Raw genomic sequence first — 25,431 nt, 5'->3', positions numbered from 1 at the left:
CCAGACCCCATAATGGCGGCTTACAGCTGCGGTGCATGTGCACAAGAGTTCGTATGTTCGCTCGTCATTTTCAGCAGCGGCGGGTTAACCAACCGATTGCCAGCGATGCAAGATAGTGAGTGTGGTGAGTACTTCCAGTTTGTTACGATTCAATGCTTTTATTAGCTCTACTTTTCCTTCTTTGCTGTGTTGCCCCGTGACGGTTGTCACAAGGCCTTGCACCGGGCGATCGTAGTAAATTTGCCGCAGCTTCTCGTGACTGTTGGAATGCGTTGGCACTAGCTGCTAATAGGGCCAATCCTAGCTGTTTTTCAAACAAGCTGGTTGCTTATCCTGAATGTAAACGAATGAAAATGCAACACAGCCAGCGAGACAAACTAGGTCCTCGGAGGCGTTGCCAAATCACCCCCCTACTCGGGTGGGTAAAATCAAGACAGACTGATCAGTTGCAGTTGCGAAACGACACCAGCGAGGATTGCTGTACTGGATGGGAGCAGTCTGTCTTGATCTTTACCTAACCGGCCAAACCGCTTCCGCTCACTGACTAGCCAGCGTCACTATCAATAATTAACAGTGACGCTGGCCAGTCAGTGAGCGGAAGCGGTTTGGCCGGCTGGGTAAAAATCAAGACAGACTGCTCCCATCCAGTACAGCAATCCTCGCTGGTTTCGTTTTGCAACTGCAACTGATCAGTCTGTCTTGATTTTACCCAACCGGACAAACCGCTTCCGCTCACTGACTAGCCAGGTGATTTGGCAACGCCTCCGAGGACCTTGCCCACATTTCAAAGGAAGGCGATGAAGGTCAACACATATAGTACCTCTGAAATGTGGAAAGTCTTACGTAGGCCAAACGGGACAGTGCCTTGAACGTTTGTTTGCATGAACATGCAAATGTACAGTCATGGACGATTCAAATACGAACCGCGGAGCGCACGGCCGAAGATACCGGTGCCCTCCTCACCTGGCAGCGGCCTTGGAAAACTCACCGACAGGCGTAGTTAATTATCAAAGCGATCTGAGGGGCTAGTTGGTGTATTGACATGATGTAATAAAAATGCGCGTGTAAGTATGGGACAAGCAAAAGGAGACAAGACGCAGCGCAGCGACATGATGCGCTGTGTGGTCTCCCTTCGCTTGTCCCGTCCTTACATGCGCATTTTTATTACATCATGTCAGTTAATTATGTCGGGAGCGAGGCTGCGTGTCCCACTGCGATATGTTACCCTTTCCTCGCTCGCATGCTTGCCTTGTCACCATGCCGCAAGAGCGCTGAAAACAATTGTTAGCGATGAGGCGCGAGTCAGTATCTGCGTGCTAGGCTCACATGAGCGCCTCCTCCTCGTGTGTGCCGGCGTCTCATTGCCGACATAGCTTTGAATGTGGAACGCAGTAACTTGAGCAAATAACGATGGACACCTGGGTCACGCCCAAACCATGCTCGGTAATGCCCGCTCCGCAGATTTCTACAAGTACTGAGGTGCCTGCCAAAACAAAAAAACGAAAAAACCGGTCCGCCAAAATTGTTGTACAAGGGCAACTGGCCTACAGAATGGTTGGACCTGCGTATCTTCTTAATTTTTGTGAATATTAGAATTCTGCCAGTAATTTTCCCAGCCTACACAATGCTTGCAGTTAATGTATATGATTGGAGACGAATCGTGGTGGTATATCTATTGCTTGCTCCAAGCACCGAATCCGCCAAGTGACTCAGCCATGACTCCGTCGAACAAAGGCGCATTCTTGTTGCCGGCCAGCTCATTGTTCAATTCCCAAGCCACTGCATTACGAATGAAAAACAATGCAGTGCCATCAGAAGTTAGGTGGCATGCATTTATCTTTGTCTCCATTTCCGTGCAGTGGTTTTCTTCGAGACAGCATGATGAGCTAAACAGTATGCCTTGCGAGAACGTGCACACGTTTCCCACGCAAGCACTGGCCGCAGCTGAAAGCAATTACGCGCTGCATTGCTCTCAGCGCGACCAACTCCTTCAGCTGCAACGGCGGTAGTACTTGCAGAGCTCTTGCGGCATGGCGACAAGGCAAGCATGCCAGCGAGGAGAGGGCAACATATCGCAGGTAGACACGCAGCCTCACTTGCGTCATCTCAACTGCGCATGTCCATGCGTTATCCACACCCGCTGCCAGGTGACAGCACTGGTATCTTCGGTCGTGCGCTCCGCGGTTTGTATTTGAATTGTCCATGACTGCATTGACACTTAGCTACGCATTGTAAAAATGGTGCTTCCAGTCCGTTATCTGACAAATGGGAGGTGCTCTTCAGATCGAGGGAGACAGTAGAAGCGGCAAATATTCGGAGTGTGCAAGAAAGCTGTATCAGTGTGCCATCGTGCACGGGCTTGACAGTGCATGCAGAATTCATGTCCTGTGACTACCCCTTCTTGGTTCTTTCCTTTTATAGCTTTATCTGTTCTTAGTGTGTTACAAAGAGGGTGTCTATGTACCAAAATTCAGTTGTAGTAGCATACTTTTCTCACGTCCTTTCACAGACCTTGTCCATTTTTTGTGCTCAACTGTGCCAACCATGGTCTACATATAAAATTAGTTTACACGAACAGCTAGAAAACTTCTTGCTGCTGAATGTTTCTCCCGTTTCTGCTTTTTTGGCAATAGGTCCCTTAAATACGATTGCTTAGCTTTCTGGTTTAAGCTTGTGAACTGCTCAGGGTATCTCCAATGTACACACAGAATCAGTGCATTACTTTCCACGCACAATGCCATGCAAATACTTCCCAAAGTGTCCAACATCTAGTTGTCACACATCCAAACCCTGCTGTGATGAATTTGCAAGAACAGCCAAATTCTTGGATTCTGTCATGCAAGCGTTAAGAGTAGTAGTATTGTATTTTCAGTGCCCATCCTGTTTTTTTTTTTTGCCCCCTTCACCACCCTAACCCCCCTCCCCCCAACCCTGAGTAGTGGGAGACCGAGCTGACCATTTCAGCACCAGAGCGACAGGAAGCCCCAGTGCAATGAATGTGCTCTGGACTCTGCTCGGGCTGGCGGCCTCCTGGACATGGGAAGCTGAACACATCCTCTTGTGCTCAATAAAAGTTTATTCCTCCACCTCTGTGTATGTTTAAAGCTGCATTGTTTTCCAGCATGCATGAATACCAACTGTCCATCCTTCTGTATTTAATGCATCAGCTTTAAAGCTCCACCTTTGTGAGTGAGCATGCTTTCCATTGCCTCAAATGGACAGGAATGACGGATTGCTTTTTTGCCATTGTACAAAAAACAAATTAAAAGCAATAAGAATGTTGGATGAAACAGTCGATGCTCATTTACAAGGAACATTTTGCAAAACTGCTGGCTGTGTTAAGCAGAAATAAGTTCTGTGGATGCTTTACTGGAATAGAGAACGGATTTGCTACTCCAATTTTCGCACTGAAAAAGCACTCCGTGGCTAAAACTTCAGCATTCACTGACAGGCCTCAGAAATGAAGACGACGCCGCCCAATTTATTTTCTTTCATGGGCTCCAATAAATATGCTTGTACAACAACCCTTGTTGTGGTTTTGTGTTGTGAAATGGTGCTTCAACGTGTGGAATAGCAGCTACTAAACACTTGGGTAACGGAGCAAGGGCAGCAGCAGAGTAACTGCAATTCCGAGGATGCTGCAGCGGTAATGTCATCATAATTTATTTCCTTAAAGACCCCACAAGGGGTGTACATACATACAAGGGGTGTACATACACATAAGGGGTGTACATACAGGGTATAAAGAACATTTGCCACATAAGGGGTTGAAATACAAGCCATCAAGAAAATTTGCTACATAGGGGCAAGTACACAAGGTATAAAAACGTTGACACATAAGGGGTGGCTATAGTGGTTATAAGAACATTGCCACAAGGGCTCACTGACAGATGACTGGTTACATTTTTAATGAAGGTTGATGGGCAGGTGATTGTGACGACGTGGTTTGGAAGGTGGTTCGAGTCCTTCGGTGCACGGGGAAAGAAGGCAGCAGTTCTAGCGCGGTAACGAAAAACTAGGAGGGGGTGGCAGGTGCGGTGTGAAATACAAGTCGAGGGGAAGGGGGGGGGGGGGGATGGCAGACGGTTGAGGAGCGAATGAAATAGAGAAAGGGTGACTATGCAGCGTCGAAGGGAAATTGACAGACTGGGCTTTTAGGATGAAACATTAATCTCGTAAGAATATAACGAATGTATGAATCGGGCAGAGCAATTTTGAATTGACTCGAGGTCATTGATTAGGCAAGTTTGAGGTGGGCTCCATATAGCTGACGCGTATTCCAGTTTTGGCCTATGAGGGATGTGTATGCGAGCAGTTTTACGTGTTGTGGTGCGCAACGCAGATGACGCTTCACGAAACCCAATATTTGTTTGCTGATGGGATAACATCTGTAACATGCGCATTCCAAGTTAGATCGGTAGACAGTGCGACCCTTTGAAACGCTGTACTATTTCTAGAGGGGCGTTAGTGAATTGGTATGGGAATAATAAAGGGTTTTCACGGCGAGTGAATGAGACAACTTTACAATTGTTGGTGTTAAGTTTGAGAAGCCAATTGCTGCACCATTCTTGAATGTTATTCAGATCGTGTTGTAGGGTTGGTTGATCGGAAGCATTAATTATCGTACGGTAAATCACAATCGTTGGCGAACATGCGGATTCTTCAGGACACAGGGGCAGGTCATTTATGCAGATGAGAAATAACAGGGGGCCGAGGACACACCCTTGTGGTTCTCCTGATGTTACATCGAGAGGTTCAACCCCACAACACGATCTGAATAACATTCAAGAATGGTGCGACAATTGGCTAGTCGTGATGTGTGCTCAGACTGCATCCACCGCCACCACTAACATTGCAAGGAGACAGGGCAAAGCATAGGCAAAGAAATGACAGTAGTCAGGTCAGCATGTAGAGAAGTTTGCTCACCATGTTAGCACACAAATTGAGCATGTTTATTAAACAGAAAAACACAACCTTTGAAAAGGTTGTTGGCTCTAGAAACTTACTCGACTGCACTTGCAAAACACACACTCAAACTAAAAGTCTCGTACGCACAATTGAAAAGAACACAGATCAAGACCGACACAAATCAAAACTTGTCGCGAGACAATTCCCTAGATGGACTTCAGCCGTACGAATGCATACCAACCTGATGTTGCGATAATATGCCATGCTAGAAATAAAAAATCCGCCAGGCCACAGCCGCAACAAGTCCTCACGGATTCCAGGTCTGCGGTACCAAGCTGCGTGAGAAAGCAACAAGAAACCGCGTCGAGAACAAGGAACAAAGCAGGCTTTGTACCTTTCAATTAAGGAACCAAGATAGCGAGAATGTGGCTTAATGCAAACATTTTTCTGTAATCAAATGCCCAGGCAGCTAGTGGTCTAGTCCGTCTCGTTGGCCTCCTGCCTACGTAATGTGTGCTGCGTTTCCTTCGTTTGTATTCAGGCTAAGCAACTGCCAACGGATTCCAGCAGTCATGAGAAGCTGCGGTAAATTTACGATGATCGTGCAAGGCCTCGCGACAACAGTCTCGGGGCGGAATAGCTAAGAAGGAATCGTAGACGTGTTTAAAACATCGAATCATAGTTACACTATACTGAAAGTACTCACCATCTCGCATCGCTGGCGATCGGTTGGTTAACCGCCACTGCCGCTGCTGAAAACGACGACCGAACATACGCTACAGCGAACTCTGTGCATACGCGAAACGACTGAATGCCGCGATTGCAGGCATGACTAAGGAAAAGAAAAAAAAAAGAAAAAGAAAACCGTACGCATGAGAGTGCCATAGAGTTAACGAATGAGAGTGCACACAGATCACACAGATTCATCGACAGATCACAGATCACACAGCAGCAGTCTGGTAGCGAGAGTAGACAGTAGACAGCCGATGACGTCACGTTTTTTTTTGTGTTCTTTTTGGAATGTCGCAGCGCTGAAGCTTTCGTGGCATGCCGGGACGTTATGTAACATGGCGGCATCCAAGGAGTCGCGGGGTTTGATCCGCGGCGTTCTAAGGGAACTGCGAAAAGTCCTACCTCAGGTGCGTACCTTGTACTTCCACGCTGCTAAATGTGCAGCCCTGATTCTGCACCCACAAAATAGAAGTCATGAAATAAGTCCTTCTGGTGGTAATAAAAAAATGCGTCTTATACGATGGCTGGTCAAGCTTACCTGTCCAGCGTACTATCTGAACCGTTAAACCGCGTGGTACCGCGAACCATTGGACACACGGAAAAAGTGTAAAATAGCCAATGCACTTCGCATGCTTTGTGATGAAAAAAAAAATTCCGTTAAAAGGGAATTGACTCTTTTTAGTCGACCTTAACGAAGTAGGCATAAGTACAAAAACTGGCGCTCTGCCTGCAAACGCACAAAATTTGCGGCACGTCTCGCAACATTCCGAATTTCACGCCTACCGACACTGCCGCCGACGTGGTCAACAAGGCAAATGCCTACTTTCAGAAATGAGTGGACGTCTGAGCGGGGGCGCATTGTAGCATTCAAGCTAAGCTGCATTTCGTGCAAAGAGTTTGATGACGCTTACTTGATCAGAACAGAAGCGAGACCTACGTATTAATGCATCAAATAGGTGCCGCTCCTGATATATATATATATATATATATATATATATATATATATATATATATATATATATATATATATATTGCCACTAAACACCTCCTGTACGTTCTTAATGCTAGCGCATTTAGAACTACCCTTTTCCCGGAGAGTGCAACCTGCTTTCTTTTTCCCTGTCCCGCTGTTTCCATCTTATTGCTTGACGTGGGTCTGCTGGAAATCCTAACCTACAGATAAATTAGTCATGTCAATGTGTCTTGGTAGGCGCGTGGCATTCATAATTTCTACCGTGTGACATTCTTTTTTCCTCGACCTCGTAAATCAATGTGCATATTGACCTCTGTTTGTCTCATATTGTGTCTCACGGTTGTTTCAGACGTACCCAAATGCCAGAGTCAAAGGGGCGTCAAGTGTGCCTGAGGCTGCGAGTCGAAAGATACGCCTAACGTAGCCAGTGAATGAATGTCCATACCAGTCTGTTCGATGCATCTGCTGGTTGTCCATAGATATGCCATGCTCGCTGTCTGGTTTATTACACATGGTGAGAGTGGTCTGTCTCAATTTTAGCCCAAGCGGCCAGAGTACTACTGCCCAGTGACTAGCCAGAGACGCCATTAACCTGCCAAAGCAATGAATAGTAAATAAATAATCAACCTTGACTCTGACTAGCTGATGAGTGGTAATGGTTTGGTTGGTTGGTTATAAACAAGACAGACTTCTCACCGTGAGTAGAGAAGCAAGTGGCGGGCATAATGTGGCTCTGGACGATTCAGCATGTGCCAGCAGTGTGTGCAACAGACTGGTACTGGCATTTAGCGGCTATATACCAACATCTTCTGTGATTCCCATATGTCCTCATACCCTTAGAATCCCTGTCCCGTGAACATCTGGCGTACCTCTAGCTTCTGGGGGAGGAGTACGTCTTATCTACCTTTAGATACACCGTACTGAATACTCATTCTTTCTCAAAATTTTGTATGCCCTGGAAACTGTGCCTGGTCCAGGCGGGCTGCCCAGCAGGAGCACTGTGGTTGCCACTGTCGTAAGGTTGCACGGCTAAAGATAGTGAGAGGGGAACTTTCGCTCTTGCTTCTGTAGTGTGGTTGGTGCAACAGTGCAGCGCTTAGTGCCTGTGCTGAGAAACCAGCCACGCGCTGCCTTAATTGCGCCTGCTCTGGTCATAGTCACCTTGGCCTATAAAATTTTGAAAAATACTGTACCTGTACCTGTGTGTTTATATGGCTGATGTACCAGATGTAATGTACGGCAAAAGGTTCAAATTGGGGGGAGAAATGCTGGATCCTGAGGGCTACGGATTAATTTAATTTAACATGCAAAAATCTCATATTCAGAGGCGTTCTCTTATTTAGCTTCCGTAATGCAGCCTCCACAATCGAAATAAAGCCCACAACCCTGTGGATAGCTGCCCCATTTTAAATCCTTGAACACATGGCACTACAGCGACGAGCTGAGCTTTTGCCCTCGTAAATGGCCGTGTCACTCATTTCTGTCTGATGAGAAAACTCCACTTGTCGTTGTGGTCCTAGTCATTGACTGCACTCGTCAATGTGGCATTTGATGCTGCCGCTGGCTGTGTGGCTTGCCGCTGACACTCCATGTTGCTATCGCTCGACTTGTAAGGGTATCTCATTTTTTGGACCGTGTATTTTGCATTACAAGTTAGGCTTATTCCGATTGCAAGCTTGTTACCTTTTGGGTTTCGAAAGCCTAGCTAGGTACACTCTGTTTGGCATGAAGTCGACAGAGTGGGATCAACCGTCCGTGCACATTATCTTACCTATGCCGCTGAAGTATCAAATGTCCACGAAGCGTGCACCAACCAAGTTGCAAACCTTGCACTGGACTGAAGAATTTCAAGGAATAAAGGCAGCAGAAGTTGCACAGCCGCTGTACCTTGTCAAGGGGAACAGAAGAAGATTGACAGTCCTTTTTTTGTATGAGGGGTTGCATGAAGCCTTGTTTGAACTGTGGGACAATGTTTCTTCTCAAGTCGGCCAACACAGTTTGCTTGATAGACCTGTAGCTGGAGTGGCCCTTCTTGTATTGGCCCTCGGTGCCGCCGCTCGAGAAGTGCCGGGGCCCACTGATTATCTCGTCCCTGTGGCCACTGCTTGCAGGGGCAGCCCTACCTCCCCACGACGAGCCTGTAAGAAGAAGCCCCATCTGTCCCTTCATCTGTGCCATGCCCGTGAAGCGCATTGATGGACTTGCATCTTGTTGGTGTACTCGAGTCATCCTGCCCCTGCCGCAACAACTATTGGGACCCTGAATCCTGTCCCGAGCCGAGGTTCCAGTCTCTCTTCGCAAGTATGCCTGGGCCCAGTACGGGCCACAACTCAGATGATCTCCAAACTGTAATTAAGGACTGCTCAGTGGCACTGCAACGACTAGAAGACATGTTGCCCAATTTCCAGTATGCAACGCGGTCGGCGAATACTCCGGCTGGAAAAGAGCGGCGGCTAAGAGCGCTGGCGTACGCAAATGGCACGGCCGAAGTGCCCACGGACGATTGGATACGGGACCACGTCCACAGACAGCTGTGGCGCAGTCGAAACGAGAAGCGCCTCGTGGTCATGAGCCGTTTGGGCTACACGGTCACCAGCAAGGACCTGAAAACGGTGTTAGGCACCAACTGGCTCAATGACGTCATCATTGACTTCTACCTGGGACTTGTCGCCGAGCGCGCAGGCGAAACGCCCGATGGCCTCCGAGTGCACGCGTTGACTGCGCACTTCTTCAATGTGCTCCGGAACCGTGGCTACGATGCTGTACGCCGGTGGACGGACAGTCTGGACCTGTTTGCTGTCGACCTTGTGCTGGTGCCCATTCATGATTCGGATCACTGGTCGCTAGCCGTTCTGAACATATCGAACCGGTCGTTCGACTTCTACGATTCGATGGGTCGCAAGAACTGGAATTGCTACCAGACCCTGATGGCCTACCTGCGCAAGGAGCACAAGGACAAACGAAACCTTCCGCTGTCTCCAAGCAGCAAGTGGGAGTGCCGCTTCATGAAGGGCATCCCAGTGCAGGGCAACTCGCATGACTGTGGCGTGTTCGTGTGCCTTTATGCCGAATGCCTGGCGCGGGGTGCACCCTTCAACTTTTCGGCCAAGGACATTCAGAGGCTGAGATACATAATTGCGTACGAGATAATGTCGGGGAAGCTGATGGATCACCAGAGCTAGCTTGCGGACGCATCGGTCGTGTTTGAAAGAAGCTTGTGTTGCAGCCTGCCATCATCACCTCCAGTGCCTGTTTCATGTAACGGGGTGACTTTTGTCTTACCCAGCCGGGTTTATACAGTCCTGCTTACCAGGCCTGGAAACTCATTGACTCTTCGTCCGGGCATGCTGACTGTTAGTGTTGTTACTCATATCGGCCGATTCAAGCCTGCCAAAGTGATGTGAAATACCCACCGGATGGTGATTATTTTTAAAAAGTTCTCTGCTAATCCGAAGGCCAGCAAAACACAGTAGGATGATGAAGTACCTTTGTGTATATACTTTGCGTAAGATATACTATGGAAGCTCATGCTTTCTTAGTTTGAATAAGATTCAGTTCATTATAGACCTGACATATCATCTAATGACCTCGGCAAGCATTCTTTTGATTGCAAGGATTGCAGTCACCCCCAGTTAGCAAAAGTCTGCTAACTTATGTTTATGGATCATTCTTTATTTAAAAGTTCACATATGTGCTATACTTAACACTTAACATGTTTTCTTTTTTTTTGAAGTTCTGTTTGCCAAGCTAAATGCTGCCAGTCATAAGCGCTCTGCGACCTACCTTGGGTGAGGTTTGCCTTTCCATAAGCGGTGTACCATATGGGCTCCAGGGATGGTTTCACGGGTACTTTTTTGTTGGGATTCCCTTCTTCATACACTTAAAGTGTAAACTATTTAATTGGAGTAGTTGTCAGTGATTTGAAAGCTTCCTCTGAACAAATTTTTTTGCGGAATATTGATTTTCTGATGAGCTTCTTTTGAAGCTCCTGTTTTTTCGCTGTTTCGTAAGTGTGTTACTGTTAAAACTTGCAGTCATCTTTTTGCACAGCGAGAGGCAGTGCACATATCTGAGTTTGGTTTTGTGGGCTTGGGTGGTTTGCTTCCCTTTTTCTGGAACCTGTGAAAAAAAAAAATAAATGTTCATGTATTTTTTTACTGTTAAATGCTGCTCACTTATGATACTTTGAGAACAGCATTTGTGGGGTGAACTCTGCCACCATCTAGAGAAGTGCCTTCTGTGTCCAAGTTGATAGCACTGAGTACACTTTCACGGCATTTAGTTTCCTCTCAATGGTGTTCCTTATCCACCCAAGGCTGGTGCTGCCCCCAATTGTTATCTACCCTGGGTCAAATGCTTGATGCTTCCTCTCGGTTCATAGATGTCAGTCTATGCGCAATAAGAAAATTGGAGTGCAGTTTGCTGTCTGCACGAAAAAAAAACTTGCTTGACTGGTCAGCATAACCAGCGTTGGCCGTTTAACAAACTGGCACAGGCAGGTGTTGTGAAAGTGATCTGTGCTGCAGTTTTCCTGGAGTGCCTGCCTCGGGAAAATTTGGAAAATGTTTGCAATACTAGCTTGTTTTAGAAATGTATGGTGGTCTTCAGTACGTAAATGAACGCATCAACATATAAAAAGTTGAAAAACGCACAATAGGCTTGATCCCTGGCCAGAAATAATGCTTACAAATGCAGGGCACGAATGTGAACAGTAAAAATACCTGGAAACATTAAACACTATTGATTGCTAGGATGTCATTCCTGCAGCATTCAATGGAGTATTTAACATGTAAAGGAAAAGTGAAAGTAGGCAATGCAAGTGCTGCAGTGGCATTAAACTAAGTGTCGCACCTGCCCCATCCCAGAGCTGTAACGTTGCACGTGAGTGGGGGTGTGTGTAGTTAGCTGAGCCCCATGACGATTACAGTTGTGCAAGTTCATTCTGTTTGGCCAAAAACTAGTGATGGTAGCTTGGGGCTTAGTCCCATGCAGTTAACTTGTACTGTTGGAAAGCCTTTCACTGACTTTGCATCAAAAACTAGCAAAAATGTTCAATTAAGTGAAGCTCTAAGCCATTGCTGCAGTGAGGTGAGTGCTGCTCTTTATAACAGGCCTGAGTATGTGCTAAAGATAAAAAGAATGACTAGACACCTTATAAGGGGCTACACGCTTTTTGGTTTTTAAGCATGAGCAGAGAACTTGCAGTTCAGTATCCCTTAATGCAGAGAACTTAGTTTTAGTAAGTTGAATGTGTTTACTTTTTGCATTGTAAGATTATGGGGCTACAGTTACCAGGATGAGAGATGTAAGGTGTGCTTAGGGCTGTTATGAATTCCTCCGAATACAGTAAAACCTTGTTACAAGAGACACTTGGTTACAACAGCCATTTGGATGAAAACAGTTTGGTTGGTTTTCCTCTTTTTGCCATGTTAACATCACACAGACCTTGGTTACAAGTGACATGTTTCCTGGGTCCATTGAGTGTTTCTTGTAACGAGGTTGTACTGTACCATCAAAGGTGCCTAACAAGTGATTGAAGGTTAAAGAAAATTTTGCTCCCAACGCGAGCAGGCCTTAAATACAAGCTGGTATCAAAAAGTTTAGAGACTAGCTCTGTTTGCCAGGAAGTTCCATATCTACCCGCATTCATGCACTGTGGCTGCAAAAGTGATACCCTTGAACAGCAGTACAATGCTACCAGCTTTCATGCCACTGCTCGAATGTGTCCTCAAAATGTTGTTCTTGAAGCACATCAACCCTTTTCTGCAATCCGCAATGGTTCTTTGCAGTGGTTTCAGTCAAAGAAACTTTTGAGCTGGGTATTTCTTAAGGAAGAGGGGAAGTCTGCAGTAGGTAAATCTGGCAAGTATGTTTCAGGCAGTGATTTCGCGTGTGAGGAAAACTTGGGGACAAGGCGCATTATTGTCATGTGTATGGATAGTGATGCACATGTGAGTGGGGATCAAGACAACTACTTCATGGCAGGAACAAGAATGAATAGAGAGTTTGTTAGCATTTTGTTATATAGGCAAACATGTGATAGCAGTACCAACTGCACTGTGTGTGTTGGCGCTGTAATAAGGTAAGGCAGGCATTGCATGCTTGATACATTGTGCATCAGAGATTCAATCACTTGTACCCCAGTCACACGGCAAATCTAATGTCGTTCAAAGTGAATGACATTAGCTGTAATGACATTCGGTTTGGCTGTGCGGGTCTACACGGTGAAACAAATCTCATTTGATAGTGACAAAGAACCAGGAACAATCGGCCATTTCTTCTTCTCCTGCCGACGGTTCTCCTCGATAAGACGAAGATACTTAGAAAGTACATGCAACCGGCTAAACCTCCCGCTGTCTGCTACAGTTATTTTGTCATTCGGGGTGAAGGAACTGGGATTCTGCCACGGGGATCTTTGCAGTGTGTTGCACTCATTCATCCTGGAATCAGGCCGTCTGCCGTGCTAGACAGCATTTAGCTTAACTGCGTTTCCTTGTCAAGAATATGCGCGCCCAGCTCACTGCTTCGTCTGTACCACTTTCTTCGTGTTTCTTACTTCCAATTTTCATTAAATGGTGTTCGTTTTTACCTTTTTTCTTTCTTTCTCTAATCTCCTTACTTTTATTTCTCTACTCATCTACTGCTAATCCATCCTAATATTTAAATATTTTTCTTTCCCTACAAAAATTACCTAATTTCTTTCAGTAAGGCGCTCATTTCCTGGCCAATCCCCCTGATTGGCCTGGAAAATTTGAAAATTATCAAATCAGGAAAATTATCAAAATTGGCCAATCCGCTCATTTCCTGGCCAATCCCTCACGGTGGTGATTAGCGAGCTTGCTAAATCTGCAAAATTATAATTCAAGTGCATCTAGAATCTTTTCATACATAACATTTTTGTAAAACATAAAAAATTGTTTAAAAATGAAAAATCACTGGTTTAGGTGGCATCAGTAGACATTACAGGCCGAAACAAGTCCGCAAAAAATCCGTATTAGGGGAGTGCGCGCACTGGGGATGAGATTTTCTGTTTTGTTAGTACTTGTTTGTCTTTTTTTTATTTGAAAAACAACATGAAGAGGAAAATGTGAGTCCACTAACAGTTTTTAGAAACAGTATTTTTTGGTTTATAACTGAACTCTAGCGACATGCCACTACTGTCGCGGCTACTCATTTGGCTGATGAATGAGCTGCCGAACCTCAGTTACGCTAAATGTCATTCGCTATTATCATGTAGCGCCGAATTAATTACATTGAGAGCGAATTACATTTGCTCTAAATGTCATTAGATCTGCCGTGTGACAGGGGTATTACACCAAATAGCCAACCTTTAAAAGCCTTAAAACGTCGCAGTAGAACTTGCTATGGACGGTATGGCCCCGGGAGATGAAATCTTGATGCAAAACGCCGCAAATGTCGAAGAAGATAACGAGCATCCACTTGGTTGAGCTGCGGAACTACCACACCTTTTAGGGGCGAAGCACATTAAGGCCGAGGCTTGTTCGTCCGGCGTCCGTGCTCACGGCACAGCACCGTGTAAATCGAAACATCTGTGAACAAAAGTTTAAAAAGAACAAAATAAAAGGTTCACGAAAGGGGTGAGAGAGAGAGAGAGAGCGAGAGACGCACAGCACCGTGTAAATCGAAACATCTGTGAACAAAAGGTCAACAAGAACAAAATAAAAGGTTCACAAAGGGTGAGAGAGAGAGAGAGAGAGTGCTCCTGGAGAGCCGTGCTGCGCATGCGCAGAGAGCATTGGATTGGATTGGATTGAAACGGATTAGATTGGATTAAATTATTGGATTGGATTGGCAATCGTTTTAGCAGCAGTAAGCACTCTCACGGGTGATTTACAGTAAGAACGATCCCCAGTGCTTTGCCCACTCGTCATGATTCACTTCGTGAGATGCGTGATTTTTTTTTTTTTTCAACTGTGAAGGTCGTGGGTTCTTTGTGTGTGAAGATTTGCTTTTTCTCGGTTGCACCCGTACACCTAAGTTTGATTATCAGAAATGATCGTCAACACGAAGGATGGATGATCACTGGCCCGTTGACGGAGTTCTTGAAATGCTTTGTGCCCTACAGTGCGCCTTCTACTGCTGAGTCAGCAGCTGGAGGCAAACTTGGTAGCAACACAACGCATCTCTAATCACGTGAGGGCTGTCTAGATTGACGTACGACACACCAACAATGGCGGCAATGTTGCGGATTGTTCTTCAACAATTCTCATGCATAAGTTGAAGCTGCTGAACAGTTTTGGTATCTTCAGCTGTTGAGCTTGTTGTACCTGATCTCACATCATCTTCTAGCGACATCCTTTCACTCTAGAACAGCATGTGTCCGTCAAAACACCTCATTTCACGACTCATTGCAGCATAACCATAAACTTGCCAGATCTTGCCAAATGTCTCTGCAGCAGGTCTGCCCAATTTTACGCAGAATTTCACATCTACTCTTTTGGTACAGCCTTCTATTCGTGACAAAATTGCAGACAAGGTAACACACATGGTCAGATTACCAGTATTTTCACAGCTCCCAATGTACACCGAGCGTCTTGTGACACCAACTTATGGAGGTTGGGATTTCCTGTTACATATTGCAGCCTTGTGCTGCTCATTTATGGCATGTTACGAAAGTTGTGTCATATCGTTTCTTATGCCATCTCGTATGTCACTGCAGTCCACTCTTTTAGCCAGTTAGCTTGCAGCAACCTTTTTGAAGCTGTCAAACAGGGTTCACTTGTGGCGAGTTCAGTTGGTCACCATGAACCTCTGGTCGGTAGCTGCAGTTGCTGGCTGCAATTCGAGAAGGCGTGCGAAAGAGAATGAAGACAACTAGTAAAGATAGCAGACGACCGTTATCGTTTGCAATTAAAGGTGTTCTTAGCAGAGCCATGGCCCTCGGTCCACTTCCTCAACACTTTAATGCATGCTCAGTGGACCCTACATGATGGCATTGCGCAACTTCAAGGCACGGGAAACCTGGGAAGCTGCATGATCCCTAGATCCAGCAGGCCTTTCCCTTGAACAGCACCCGCCATGGCTGGCTGTTCAATGCATCAGACCGACCACATAGTACACAGAGGTATGACCAGAACACTTTTCCCAACGACATTGACCCAGCAGTGGACAGCAAGGTTGTGGGCCAACCATAAAGAGTTTGGGACACTCTCCAGGAACAGATATCTGACCTCACCAATGCACCTGACCGCGCCTTGAAACTGCCGTCTGCAGCAATAGATACCGTTTAAAACCTTTTAAAAATTAACCTGGCAAGAACACGTTGACCTGGTATGACTTAAAAACCAGATCGAAAACATCTTAGATTTTGAACGGTCCATAGTGAGTCATGAAAAGTTAAGTGGTTAGTCGCACCAAGTGACTGAATCATGAGCTAATATCGAAAATGAGCTTCCCAACAATGCAGGACATCACACAGCAAGTCAGTAAGAGCAAGCCTCCCTGGAGGCCTTATGAGACCGCTCCTAAAATAGCATCTGGTGAAACATCGTGGAGTCTGCGGTGACCTCTTCGCCTGCTTGTGATAAAGCATCCAACCAGATCCAACCACGCAGACAAATTTCTCATAAACCACGTCATTGCATGTAACGTAAATTCTGTCGCGTGTTATGCCGTAGCAAAGGAATCTGGTGAGCTCCTCCTCTTAAGCGCGGGCTGAAGGTCCGGGGTATTATAATTTTGACGCCGCCAGTTCAGAAATGTGCAGCCATAAATACCAACTGAAATCTGAGCAAGAAACAGGCGCTTAGGCACAACGCCAGATGCTAAGCCTGAAATGCGGACTGCCACTGCCGGACACTTCAAGAACGAAGAGGTCAGCCATTTTGGGGCGAGGGCACTATGTTGATGATTGTTCAAGCTTGCACAAACAACTGAAGCGTGCACAAACACATTCAAGTCAACATGGCGAAGCATGTCGACCCAAGATTTCACTCGGCCCTTCTGCATAACCGGTGAAAGGGTTTTATTTACAACAGACATCGCTCCCTCAGGGCTCCAAAACGGGCTAATTGCAACGGACAGCTAAGTACTTGTAATAGCAGTTGTACTCGCAAATTTCGCGATTTGAAAAATTCTCGAACTTTTGCGGTACGTGAAAATTTTGCATTTTAGTAGTATAATTACGCTCCAATCGCCAACTCCTGCCACAGGCGGCTACCGAACCACACCATCGATGTGGAAGGCAGAAAGTGCACTCGTGCGCCAGGTGTGCCGGTCACCTACCGGTAAAATAGGTACAAGCGACTTACTGGCCTGGCACTCGGCCTTGTGCGGGACAACACTTGGGAAGTAGACCCACCTTGTAAGGGGAATCGCCCATACGAAATGTGGGTCGTCTGGAAAATGCTTCTTGCATGGAGGAACGAATATTTTCTTTCCTTCATGTTCTTATAACAGCGAAGTTGTTCTTGGTCGAGGCTGTCAAAGGACGAGAAGGAGAGCAAGCACCAAGCACACGAACATATGCATGCCTGAATGAGGCGCTTATATAGGCAAAGCTTTTCTGCACTACTAAATCTGGTGCAATGTATATAGACCGTTCCATCGGGCGAGGGGGAAACGTACTCTCGCTCGCGGCGCGCGGCCGCCTTTCCCTTTCTCTGGAGTGTCCGCGCCGATCACGGCGGGCCTGGCGCGGCTGCTCCTTTGCCTTGACTACGCTGTGTAAGCATCGCGCGTGCGGGTTTACCACTAAGTTACACATTATTCTAATGAAATGTAAATAAATGAGCCAGACTAGGAGCTTTTGAGTTGCTTGTGTGCTTTAACACGCAAGATGTTTGGCAATTTTGTTCTGCTGAGCTCTTTCTGTACGCCTACTTTGGAGTAGTTGTAGAAAATTCTTCTACCTTCTTTCCTAACTAAAATAGGTCACTGAAGCTTGCCTCTGCCGGAGATGGTATTAGCTCCATCTCCACCGTTGCTGCGGTTACATTGCGGCAAACCCAGCTCCGAGTATTACGTGGGCTGGCCTTGGCGATTTTCACAGTGACTACCACCTCCCTAGGTTGTCCCTTTCCCCAGAAAATCTGAGGGGAAGGGGGCTACTGAAGGGGATTGTACCTCTCTTCTTCCCCCATCCCCGATTCGGGCAAAATAAAGTTCACTCGCTCACTCCAGCCAAGAGTGCAGTCTATTACCCAAATGTGATGTCTCTTTGTCGGCAACATCAAACTAAGCAACGAAAAAGCGAACGCTTGTCTGGTTGCCCAATGGCGGGCGCTTAATAAATCCTCATATGACGCCCTGCAGGAGCTGTGTTGTTTATTTTATTTATGTTGTACATTAGTTTCACGGCTAAATGGTTCTGTGGAACAGCTCGAAATTCTAGAGGGCGTTTTGTTTATAGTTAGCGGCAGTGCTGGCTGAGGGTAAGGTGTTTATATACCGATAAGATGTAATACAAACTATGTGATGTACCAAATACTTGCTGAAGTCTGTTACACTGACACGCGCTTGTGCTTGTTGCCCCTGGGCGCCGAGCGAATAACGGTTAGATCGTTTAACAAACATCAGTTGTTGCAGTAAAGCGATCAAAATACCCGCTATACGCTATCCCGAACACACACACGCAAACAAACAAAAAATTGTGACGAAGTATTGCAAATATATGTTCGACACGGCATCATTTACCCACCGTGGGCCACGCTACCTCGAGGCGAATTTCAGCTCCCCCGCGGCCCAAAAAGCCACCAATTTAAGCCAGATCGCTTAAACTCGTCCTACGCAACAACTTTCTTATTTGAAGTATATTACGGAAATGAATGTACAACGCGCTACAACGGAAAATTCACCGAGCCGCCGTTGGCGCCCATGCGCCGCGGAGCAAACGCCTTATAAGCCAGCAAATCGGCCAGCTACAAGAAGGCGCTGCGCACGCAAGATGGCGGCGCCCTCGTTGGAATGGTCTATACTAGTCTATATTGTTGAGCAACAACAAAACGTTGGGCATATTTGAGAGAAGGCATCAATAGATAAGTGATATTTGCATTGTTCTTCTAATTAAAAATACATGGCTGCGTGATTTTTGCGATACCAAATTTACAAAATACGCCGTGAGAAAACGAAGCGCTCGGAGCGCCCCCTCGTGGCAGTGTTCCAATTTCAAAAGTAACAAAACGTTCCAGTAGATGGCGCGAGCAGTGGAACGTGACAAAAATGAGTTGGCGCGAATGGAATCGATCTGCTGGTCTTGATAAGTTCTATGAATCTTACCCTTGCGACTAGGGATCCCCAGGCAGCCTCGCTGTTAACATCAGCGTTCGCGACGTGAAGTCATGTCTGTCTGTCTGTCTGTCCCGTGATTCAGCCGCCCAGCCAAAAGTTAAAATTATAGCCTTCTTGAACGAGACGTTTTTATGGACAAAACATCCATGCTACTAAACCTAGTGGCACTGTTTATACATGTCAACATTGTTGAGCAAAAATAAAATAGGCATATTCGAGGCAGAACGTCGATACCTGAATGATATTTGCAGTGTTACTTCAGATAAGAGCACATGGCGGCTTGATTTTTGCGATTGCAAATAGAAAAAATGCACCTTGAAAAACATGTTTTGACCGGAAAATACAAAGAGCGCTCGCTTGCGACACTAGCCCTCCTGGCGGCATTCCACGAAGTCCAACAGTACGAAAGGTTCCAGTACAGTGGCTAGTAGTTCAGTAGAAGGCGCGCAAGCAGTGTTTGTGCAAATCTCCACCGTGTTTATTGTGGGAGGAGCGAGACGGGAGGGGAAGAGCGTGGGAGGTGAACGGGTCAGAGAAGAGAGGCATTTCCGTGGCAAGGTCGGCAGACGACTATCGTCTTTCGACGACATTTGCAGCGACGCGAGCAGATGCGCGGCCCTTTTTTGTTGTTGCAAAAATGCAGGGGTAATTTTTGACGGGACTGGATTGGGGTGGCGGGCGCTCTGATAAGAATTGGCCTCCCCTTGCGGGACCCTGCGCACGCCACCGAAGTGCTTCTCATTGGCGGAATCGTGATAGAACGAGCGCTTGCGAAACAGGGTGCGATGACGTGCGACGTGGGTACAATTGTGCTTGCCGGAGCGAGTTTCTGAACGCTTCATTAGCATAGATTGCAAACTGTCACTTAGTGTCGATACGTACCTATGAAGATTCGAAAGATATAAGAAATAGCTATAAGCAATTCAATTTGCGGTAACACAGCAAAAGAAACGATAGGGCCGGTTTAGACCGTGTTGGCCTTTCCGGCGTAGTTCAAACTGAATTTACGAGGTTTGTCTACTACGCGTTTGCGTCGTCATGTACGCTTTTTCTCCTTTTTGTTGTCAGGCGCTCTGCGCTCCCTGAGTACCATCCGCTCTACTTTTTTACCCAACTTTATTTAGAGTTTTTTCCTTGCATTTCATTGCGTGCCGTTTTTATTTAACGTTTGTTTTCTCTCTAATTTGTTGCCTTCCCAATCTCTCACATTCACCCCACTGCATCGTAATCACATCATCCCCATCTGGCGTAGCAAGCACTGCCGCGAGCAGAGCTGACCTCTTCAGCCCACATTGAAGAGCTCTCTCTCTCTCTCTCTCTCTCTCTCTCTCTCTCTCTCTCTCTCTCTCTCTCTCTCTCTCTCTCTCTCTCTCTCTCTCTCTCTCTCTCTCTCTCTCTCTCTCTCTCTCTCTCTCTCTCTCTCTCTCTCTCTCGGTGGAAGTGACTAAACAACAGGTGGTTGGCAAAGCCTTTCACTTTGTATAACCTGGTTAACTTCCTGAGTACTGTACAGTCTAAGGCAATCCCGTGGTTCAGCTTCGCCGCAATGCACTTGGTTGATCAATCGATGCATGAAATTTCAGCTTATGACGATGTCAAGCATGCTTTGACTCAGAAGTGCCACAGCCGAGATCATATTTTTGAGTTAAATGGTATTTGAATGGTATTTACGTTGCTGCCATTCACGGAATTTGCTGACGGCGTTGATTCGTCACTTGAGTGTCTTGCGGTAAATCCGGACTACGGGATTACCTTGGAGTGTAGAATGTGTGGGTGCGCTAAACACAGCTGCAGCCCACTGTATAGTAAACAGTTAAAGTGCCTCAAAGAAGAGAGGGATAATATGTTTGCTCCGTCGCGTAGAACATTAATAATATTGCATTTATAGGTTATTATTGTAATAGTAATAATAATAATAACATTAATCATATTAACAACATTATAGAGAAATTTGCCGTGGGCGCCTTTTACACAGGTACGCCACTAGTGCCCTCAAAGCAAAGTGACGCCCCGTTCTTTTTAAATTTTATTTGAAGGCGTTGTACTTTTAAAACAGACAAAATTGGCCACATTTTTCTGTCATTGAATACCGTCTTAACCCAAGTCAGTGCGCCTAGGGGAACGATCCAGGACCTCACGGGATTTGACGAGAAGAGGAAGGGTATTTTTAACACGATGTGTTTTATTCCCGGATACACAGAGATTTCAATGTATTCCCGGATACACAGAGATTTCAATTTCAATGTATTTCAATTCACTGGCGAGGCGCGCATGCGGGCAACCGTGTGAGTGCGCCGCCACTCGTTAAGTCGGGCTCCGCGGGATGGCGGTACCTGTCCGTGCTAAGCACATGACTGTGTTGCACGTTAACAAACTCTACCTCACCGAACGCAAAGCATTGCCTTGAGTCGAATGTGAGTGTGATTAATAACATCTTTGTTGACACCACCGTGGAGAATCAAGTTGAAACGGAGCAGACGACGCACGCCGGTGTTTTTTTTTCTTCGGCGCGTGCGCGCAGTGGCCCAAGCCGCGCCATGTCCGTGGCGCATCGGCCCCATGTCTGTGGCCGTTTCCAGTAGCGATGAAATTGCCAGCTAAACTTTTCCACGAAGACCACCTATAGAGGCAAAAACAAAAGCGCCGCGGAAACGAAAATTTTTCGCACGACAAAGAACCTCAGGTTCGCTGCGGTAAGCTTCATAGACCAGCTGTGTATGCGGTGAAAACCATTGTTTCAATTTTTAAGGACGATAGCCTTTCTTGGCTATACTTCAACATCAAAATTTTGGTCCGTCCGTCTGTCGACTTAGCCACACGGCCAAAAGTTGGAAGAACTTTGGACAAGAAATTAATGAGTCAAAATCTTCCCGAGCTACTAAATATGGTACCATGCTCCATACCTGTCAACATTGCTGAGCAAAAAAAAAAAAACACATTAGGCATATTTGCGTCAAGATAGCAACGCAATTTTTTTTCTGGCTGTATTATTTTAATTAAAACCAGATGTGTGCTTGATGATAGTATTGGCGCGGACGTCAACCCATGTCTCCCTACAACCGGCAACGCTGTTACCTGATTACATTCCAATGGGACTTGCTAATTCATGACCCACGGGCTTAAAAAGCATCGTGCGCCAATATAAAAAAAGTCGCCCGCCCGCATCTTCCCACGGGGGGAACTCGAGTAAATGCGTCGCATAGGGTTGGTTGTCAGCAGCTCGACGTTCACGAAAGGAAGCTGCTTCTCGGGCACGAAGTTCCGGATCAGCAGCTCGGCGTTGCCGTTTCGCAGCAGCTTCTCGAGCACGCAGTTCAGGATCAGCAGCTTGCTTCAAGCGCTTGCGTTCAGCGTCGTATGCTCTTGTCTTCGCAGCCTTGTCTTCTGCTGTTGATGGTGGGGTAACGTTGCCTTCAACGAGTAGAGTGACGCTGCTGTTGCATTGTGTCGCACTACTTGTTGACGGTACTGTTGCTGGAGCCAAACGAAATGCAAGCAAAGACGCACTTGACTGAAGTTCGAACGCGCGCTCCGCCGCTTATATACACTGCGCGCGCTGTCGAGGGAGAGGAGTATGGGGGAGAGACGCGCATGCGCGCACTTCCGTACACAAGCGCGCGACCTTTCCACGCCCCCCACCACGCTGTTGTCACGCAGCTGTCACGCCGTTAGCACGCTGCTATCACGTGTACACCTGCCGCTGTTGCTGCTGAGCGCGACGGAGCGCACGGGGTAACTACTGCGCATGCGCGCGCAGACGCGTTCCCCCCGCACCGCCGCAGCTGTTGTTGAGAGCGACGAGGGTACGGGGGAGAGGCGCGCACCTGCGCCTCGACGTGACGTCATGAGCTGCGGACGCCTATGGACGGAGGAGTTGGCGAGCCTAAGAAATGCTCCGCATTTAAAAGGTTTAATAAATCCATCAAAATGTTCCCAACGGCCTGGTTTGCTTCTCTGAGAAATGTTGCGCTTCTTTACTGAAATAAAAAATAATCAAGAAACTCATTTTAGTTTATCTAGTCTTTATTAGATTGCGCTAGCGGTCTTCATGAAGTAGTAAGTCCCATATAAATGTTAACAGGTGAGTTAACATTTATATGGGACATACTTGCTTCCTTCTGGGCTTAAAATAAGTTCTGGGAGGGTTAGAAAAAAAAAAGAAATAAAATACCCGTCCTTACACCGTCGTGTAACATGGGGGAGCGAAGGGAGGGTACGTATAATTTACGGTGGTGGAAACGTGTCGGTGAAGTTGTTTTTCTCCGCAAAGCGTGCCGTATCTTGTTTCGAAAAGGGCCACTGTCTTCGTCGCTGACACTTCGTGGCGATCCTCGCGCATTATACTGCAGAAGCCGCTGCGGCCGCACCTGGCGGCGCAGTACCTGCTGTCGGAGGCACGCAAGCACCAGACGACCGAGGAGCGGCTGTGCAGGGCGCGCCAGGAGCTGCAGGCCAAGATGGACACCTACCGCTGCTACCTGGCCAGCTCGCGAAGGGGACGGGTGCGCACTACCCGTCGTGCACGCGCGGGTGTATAATTTTGCAGACGGAACAACGAGAGTGGCGAGATCCTTTGCGGCATAAAGTTTCATACTAGAGTAAGGCCGGCCCCTTACTAGATGGGAATCTGGCGCCACCGTCTAGGGGAGCCGCGCTTCAGCGGGCGTTCCGTCATGTACCGGGCAGGCCATACACGTTCCACTTGACCTTGGCATGGCCTATGAACAGGCAGAGAGTTGCCTCTGGCTGCCCAAAAGCAACAATAATACTGTAAAAGATAATTCAAATTTGTTTTGTTATTATAAAAATAATGCGCCAAGGAATTTACTTGCCAGTGAATATTTAAAAGCTTGGAAGAAATGTTACCCTTTTTTGTTAATTTTCGCTTTGAGACAAAAAACTAGCCATGTCGCTAACCAAGCGAAGTTTAGGCGAGGAACGTCTCTAGCTGCAATGGCGGCGCCCATGGCGGCCCGCCATCGCAGCGCCAGATCTCCCTCTAGTATATATTAGTATGACACTCTATGCCTTGTGGCTACTCAAGTCCAGCATTTGATTATGACGCTTATCGGCTTCCCCTTTGTAACGGGGTGGTGTTTCACGGCGACCTTAGTCGTAACGCCACTGCACAATCACCTTGCCAAAAAAGGGAAGAAAGCTCCTTTTATGGAATTTTTTGTGCTAGTCTGACTTCTTTGTTCGCATGTCTTCCCAGATTGTTCCCTGCTCTTTTCCCACCAACCTTCTAACCTTATTTTACTAACCTCTACGGCTGTCCAATTCACTTTTCCGTTAGCCTTGAAGCCAAGGGCTCCCGGAAGCTGGGTGTCATCCTCGCTGAGGACTGGACGGATACCTTTGCACTCCGTTACAATATGTCGGATATCCTGTGCGCACCTAGTGCCATCTACTGCCTCGCTCAGAACACTGCTTCTATTCGTTTTATGCAAGTGCTAGGAGAGCTCCGCTGTTCTGCTGCAGTAGCCTATAGGGATAGAGAGGGACAATAACATTTTTGTTCGTCGATCAGAGGCTGTTATGGGCCTCAGTCTTGGTCTTTGGAACGATCGACCGGTGTTCGAGCCTGAGCGATGCCAATATTTTTTCCGTAGACCCGATATTTTTAAATCGTAAATTGCTCTTCTAGCTCAATTCTGCGCATTACTTTTGTAAATAAAAGTGGTCTTGTGTCCTTTCTGTTCAGGGGTGGGGTGCGGCATGTCAGCGCATTTAATTGACGTCCTTCATCGCACCGGAAGGACCGGCCTTATTCCTATATTAGAGAGAGAGAGAGAGAGAGAGAGAAAGAGCGAGAAGGAGAGAACTAATGAGTATGCACGAACGAACGAATTATAGAGGCACGAAGACCTTTGGGGGAAGGAGGTAAGTAGGAAAGGGATAAAGGGGGAAACCAAAGTTCATTGTGGGTTCTTAGATCCTTCCGTGCGCGCCTTCGTTCTTGTGTGCCGCCTAAAAAAACATGTTCAGGCCCACTCTATACTGCTTTATAGAGAACGCTCTGCAGTGCGTATTGGCTTATTGCTCCGAGTAAGGATGCGCTACTCCGGAGTAGCTTTAAGTGCACGTGAGCGCCAGATGGCAATGGCCATTTATCAAGGAGGGCGGCTCTGCCCTGGTCAAATGTCGGACAGTGCCAGATTAGATGGTACAGGTTAGACATAGCCTGCCCACAAAAGGTACGCGTTGGTGCCGATGTGTATACAATTTTCGTGTTTCGGCTGGGGTATATGCTAAACCATTCAGGCGCGCAGTAGCCCCATTAATCGGGTTGTGACGCGCCTTCGCTTCGCAGGAGCTGTACTTGCAGTACCATGCCCGCGGTGAGCGAAACGTGGAGGAGTCTGCCCGCCTCGTCGGTCTCAGCGTTCCGAAACCTTTCGACAACGGCCAGGACCGCTGAAGGCAGTTCTAAATGTAGTCAGTGCCGGAGCGTAGAACCGCCCTCGTAACAGCGAGACTGTGAAGAGACCTCCTCTCTGGAGAATGAAGAGCCTTGGTTGTCCACGTGGACAGTATATTGAATAAAGGAACAGCAACCGGGCACACGA

The 25,431-nt window shown here is 47.0% G+C and overlaps 1 protein-coding gene across 2 annotated transcripts; it reads left to right on the top strand.

Annotated features, from left to right (window-relative positions):
* The first annotated feature begins 22 nt into the window (after positions 1-22).
* Positions 23-25,431, top strand: LOC144178543 (protein FMC1 homolog). Of its 2 annotated transcripts, XM_077706479.1 has the most exons (4): positions 91-124; positions 5,938-6,047; positions 23,212-23,364; positions 25,176-25,431. In XM_077706479.1, exons 1-4 carry the CDS (start codon positions 106-108, stop codon positions 25,281-25,283), a joined length of 390 nt encoding a protein of 129 aa, XP_077562605.1. In that variant the 5' UTR covers positions 91-105; the 3' UTR covers positions 25,284-25,431. The 2 variants fall into 2 exon arrangements, with proteins under 2 accessions (XP_077562604.1, XP_077562605.1); XM_077706478.1 differs by lacking the exons at positions 23,212-23,364; positions 25,176-25,431 and adding an exon at positions 8,725-10,778 and having other exon boundaries at positions 23-124.

This window comes from Haemaphysalis longicornis, unplaced genomic scaffold (genome assembly GCF_048455015.1).
Source record: "Haemaphysalis longicornis isolate Haplotype H1 unplaced genomic scaffold, Haemaphysalis longicornis Haplotype H1 scaffold_4, whole genome shotgun sequence".
Lineage (NCBI taxonomy): Eukaryota > Metazoa > Arthropoda > Arachnida > Ixodida > Ixodidae > Haemaphysalis > Haemaphysalis longicornis.
This window is presented reverse-complemented; position numbering and strand designations above follow the sequence as displayed.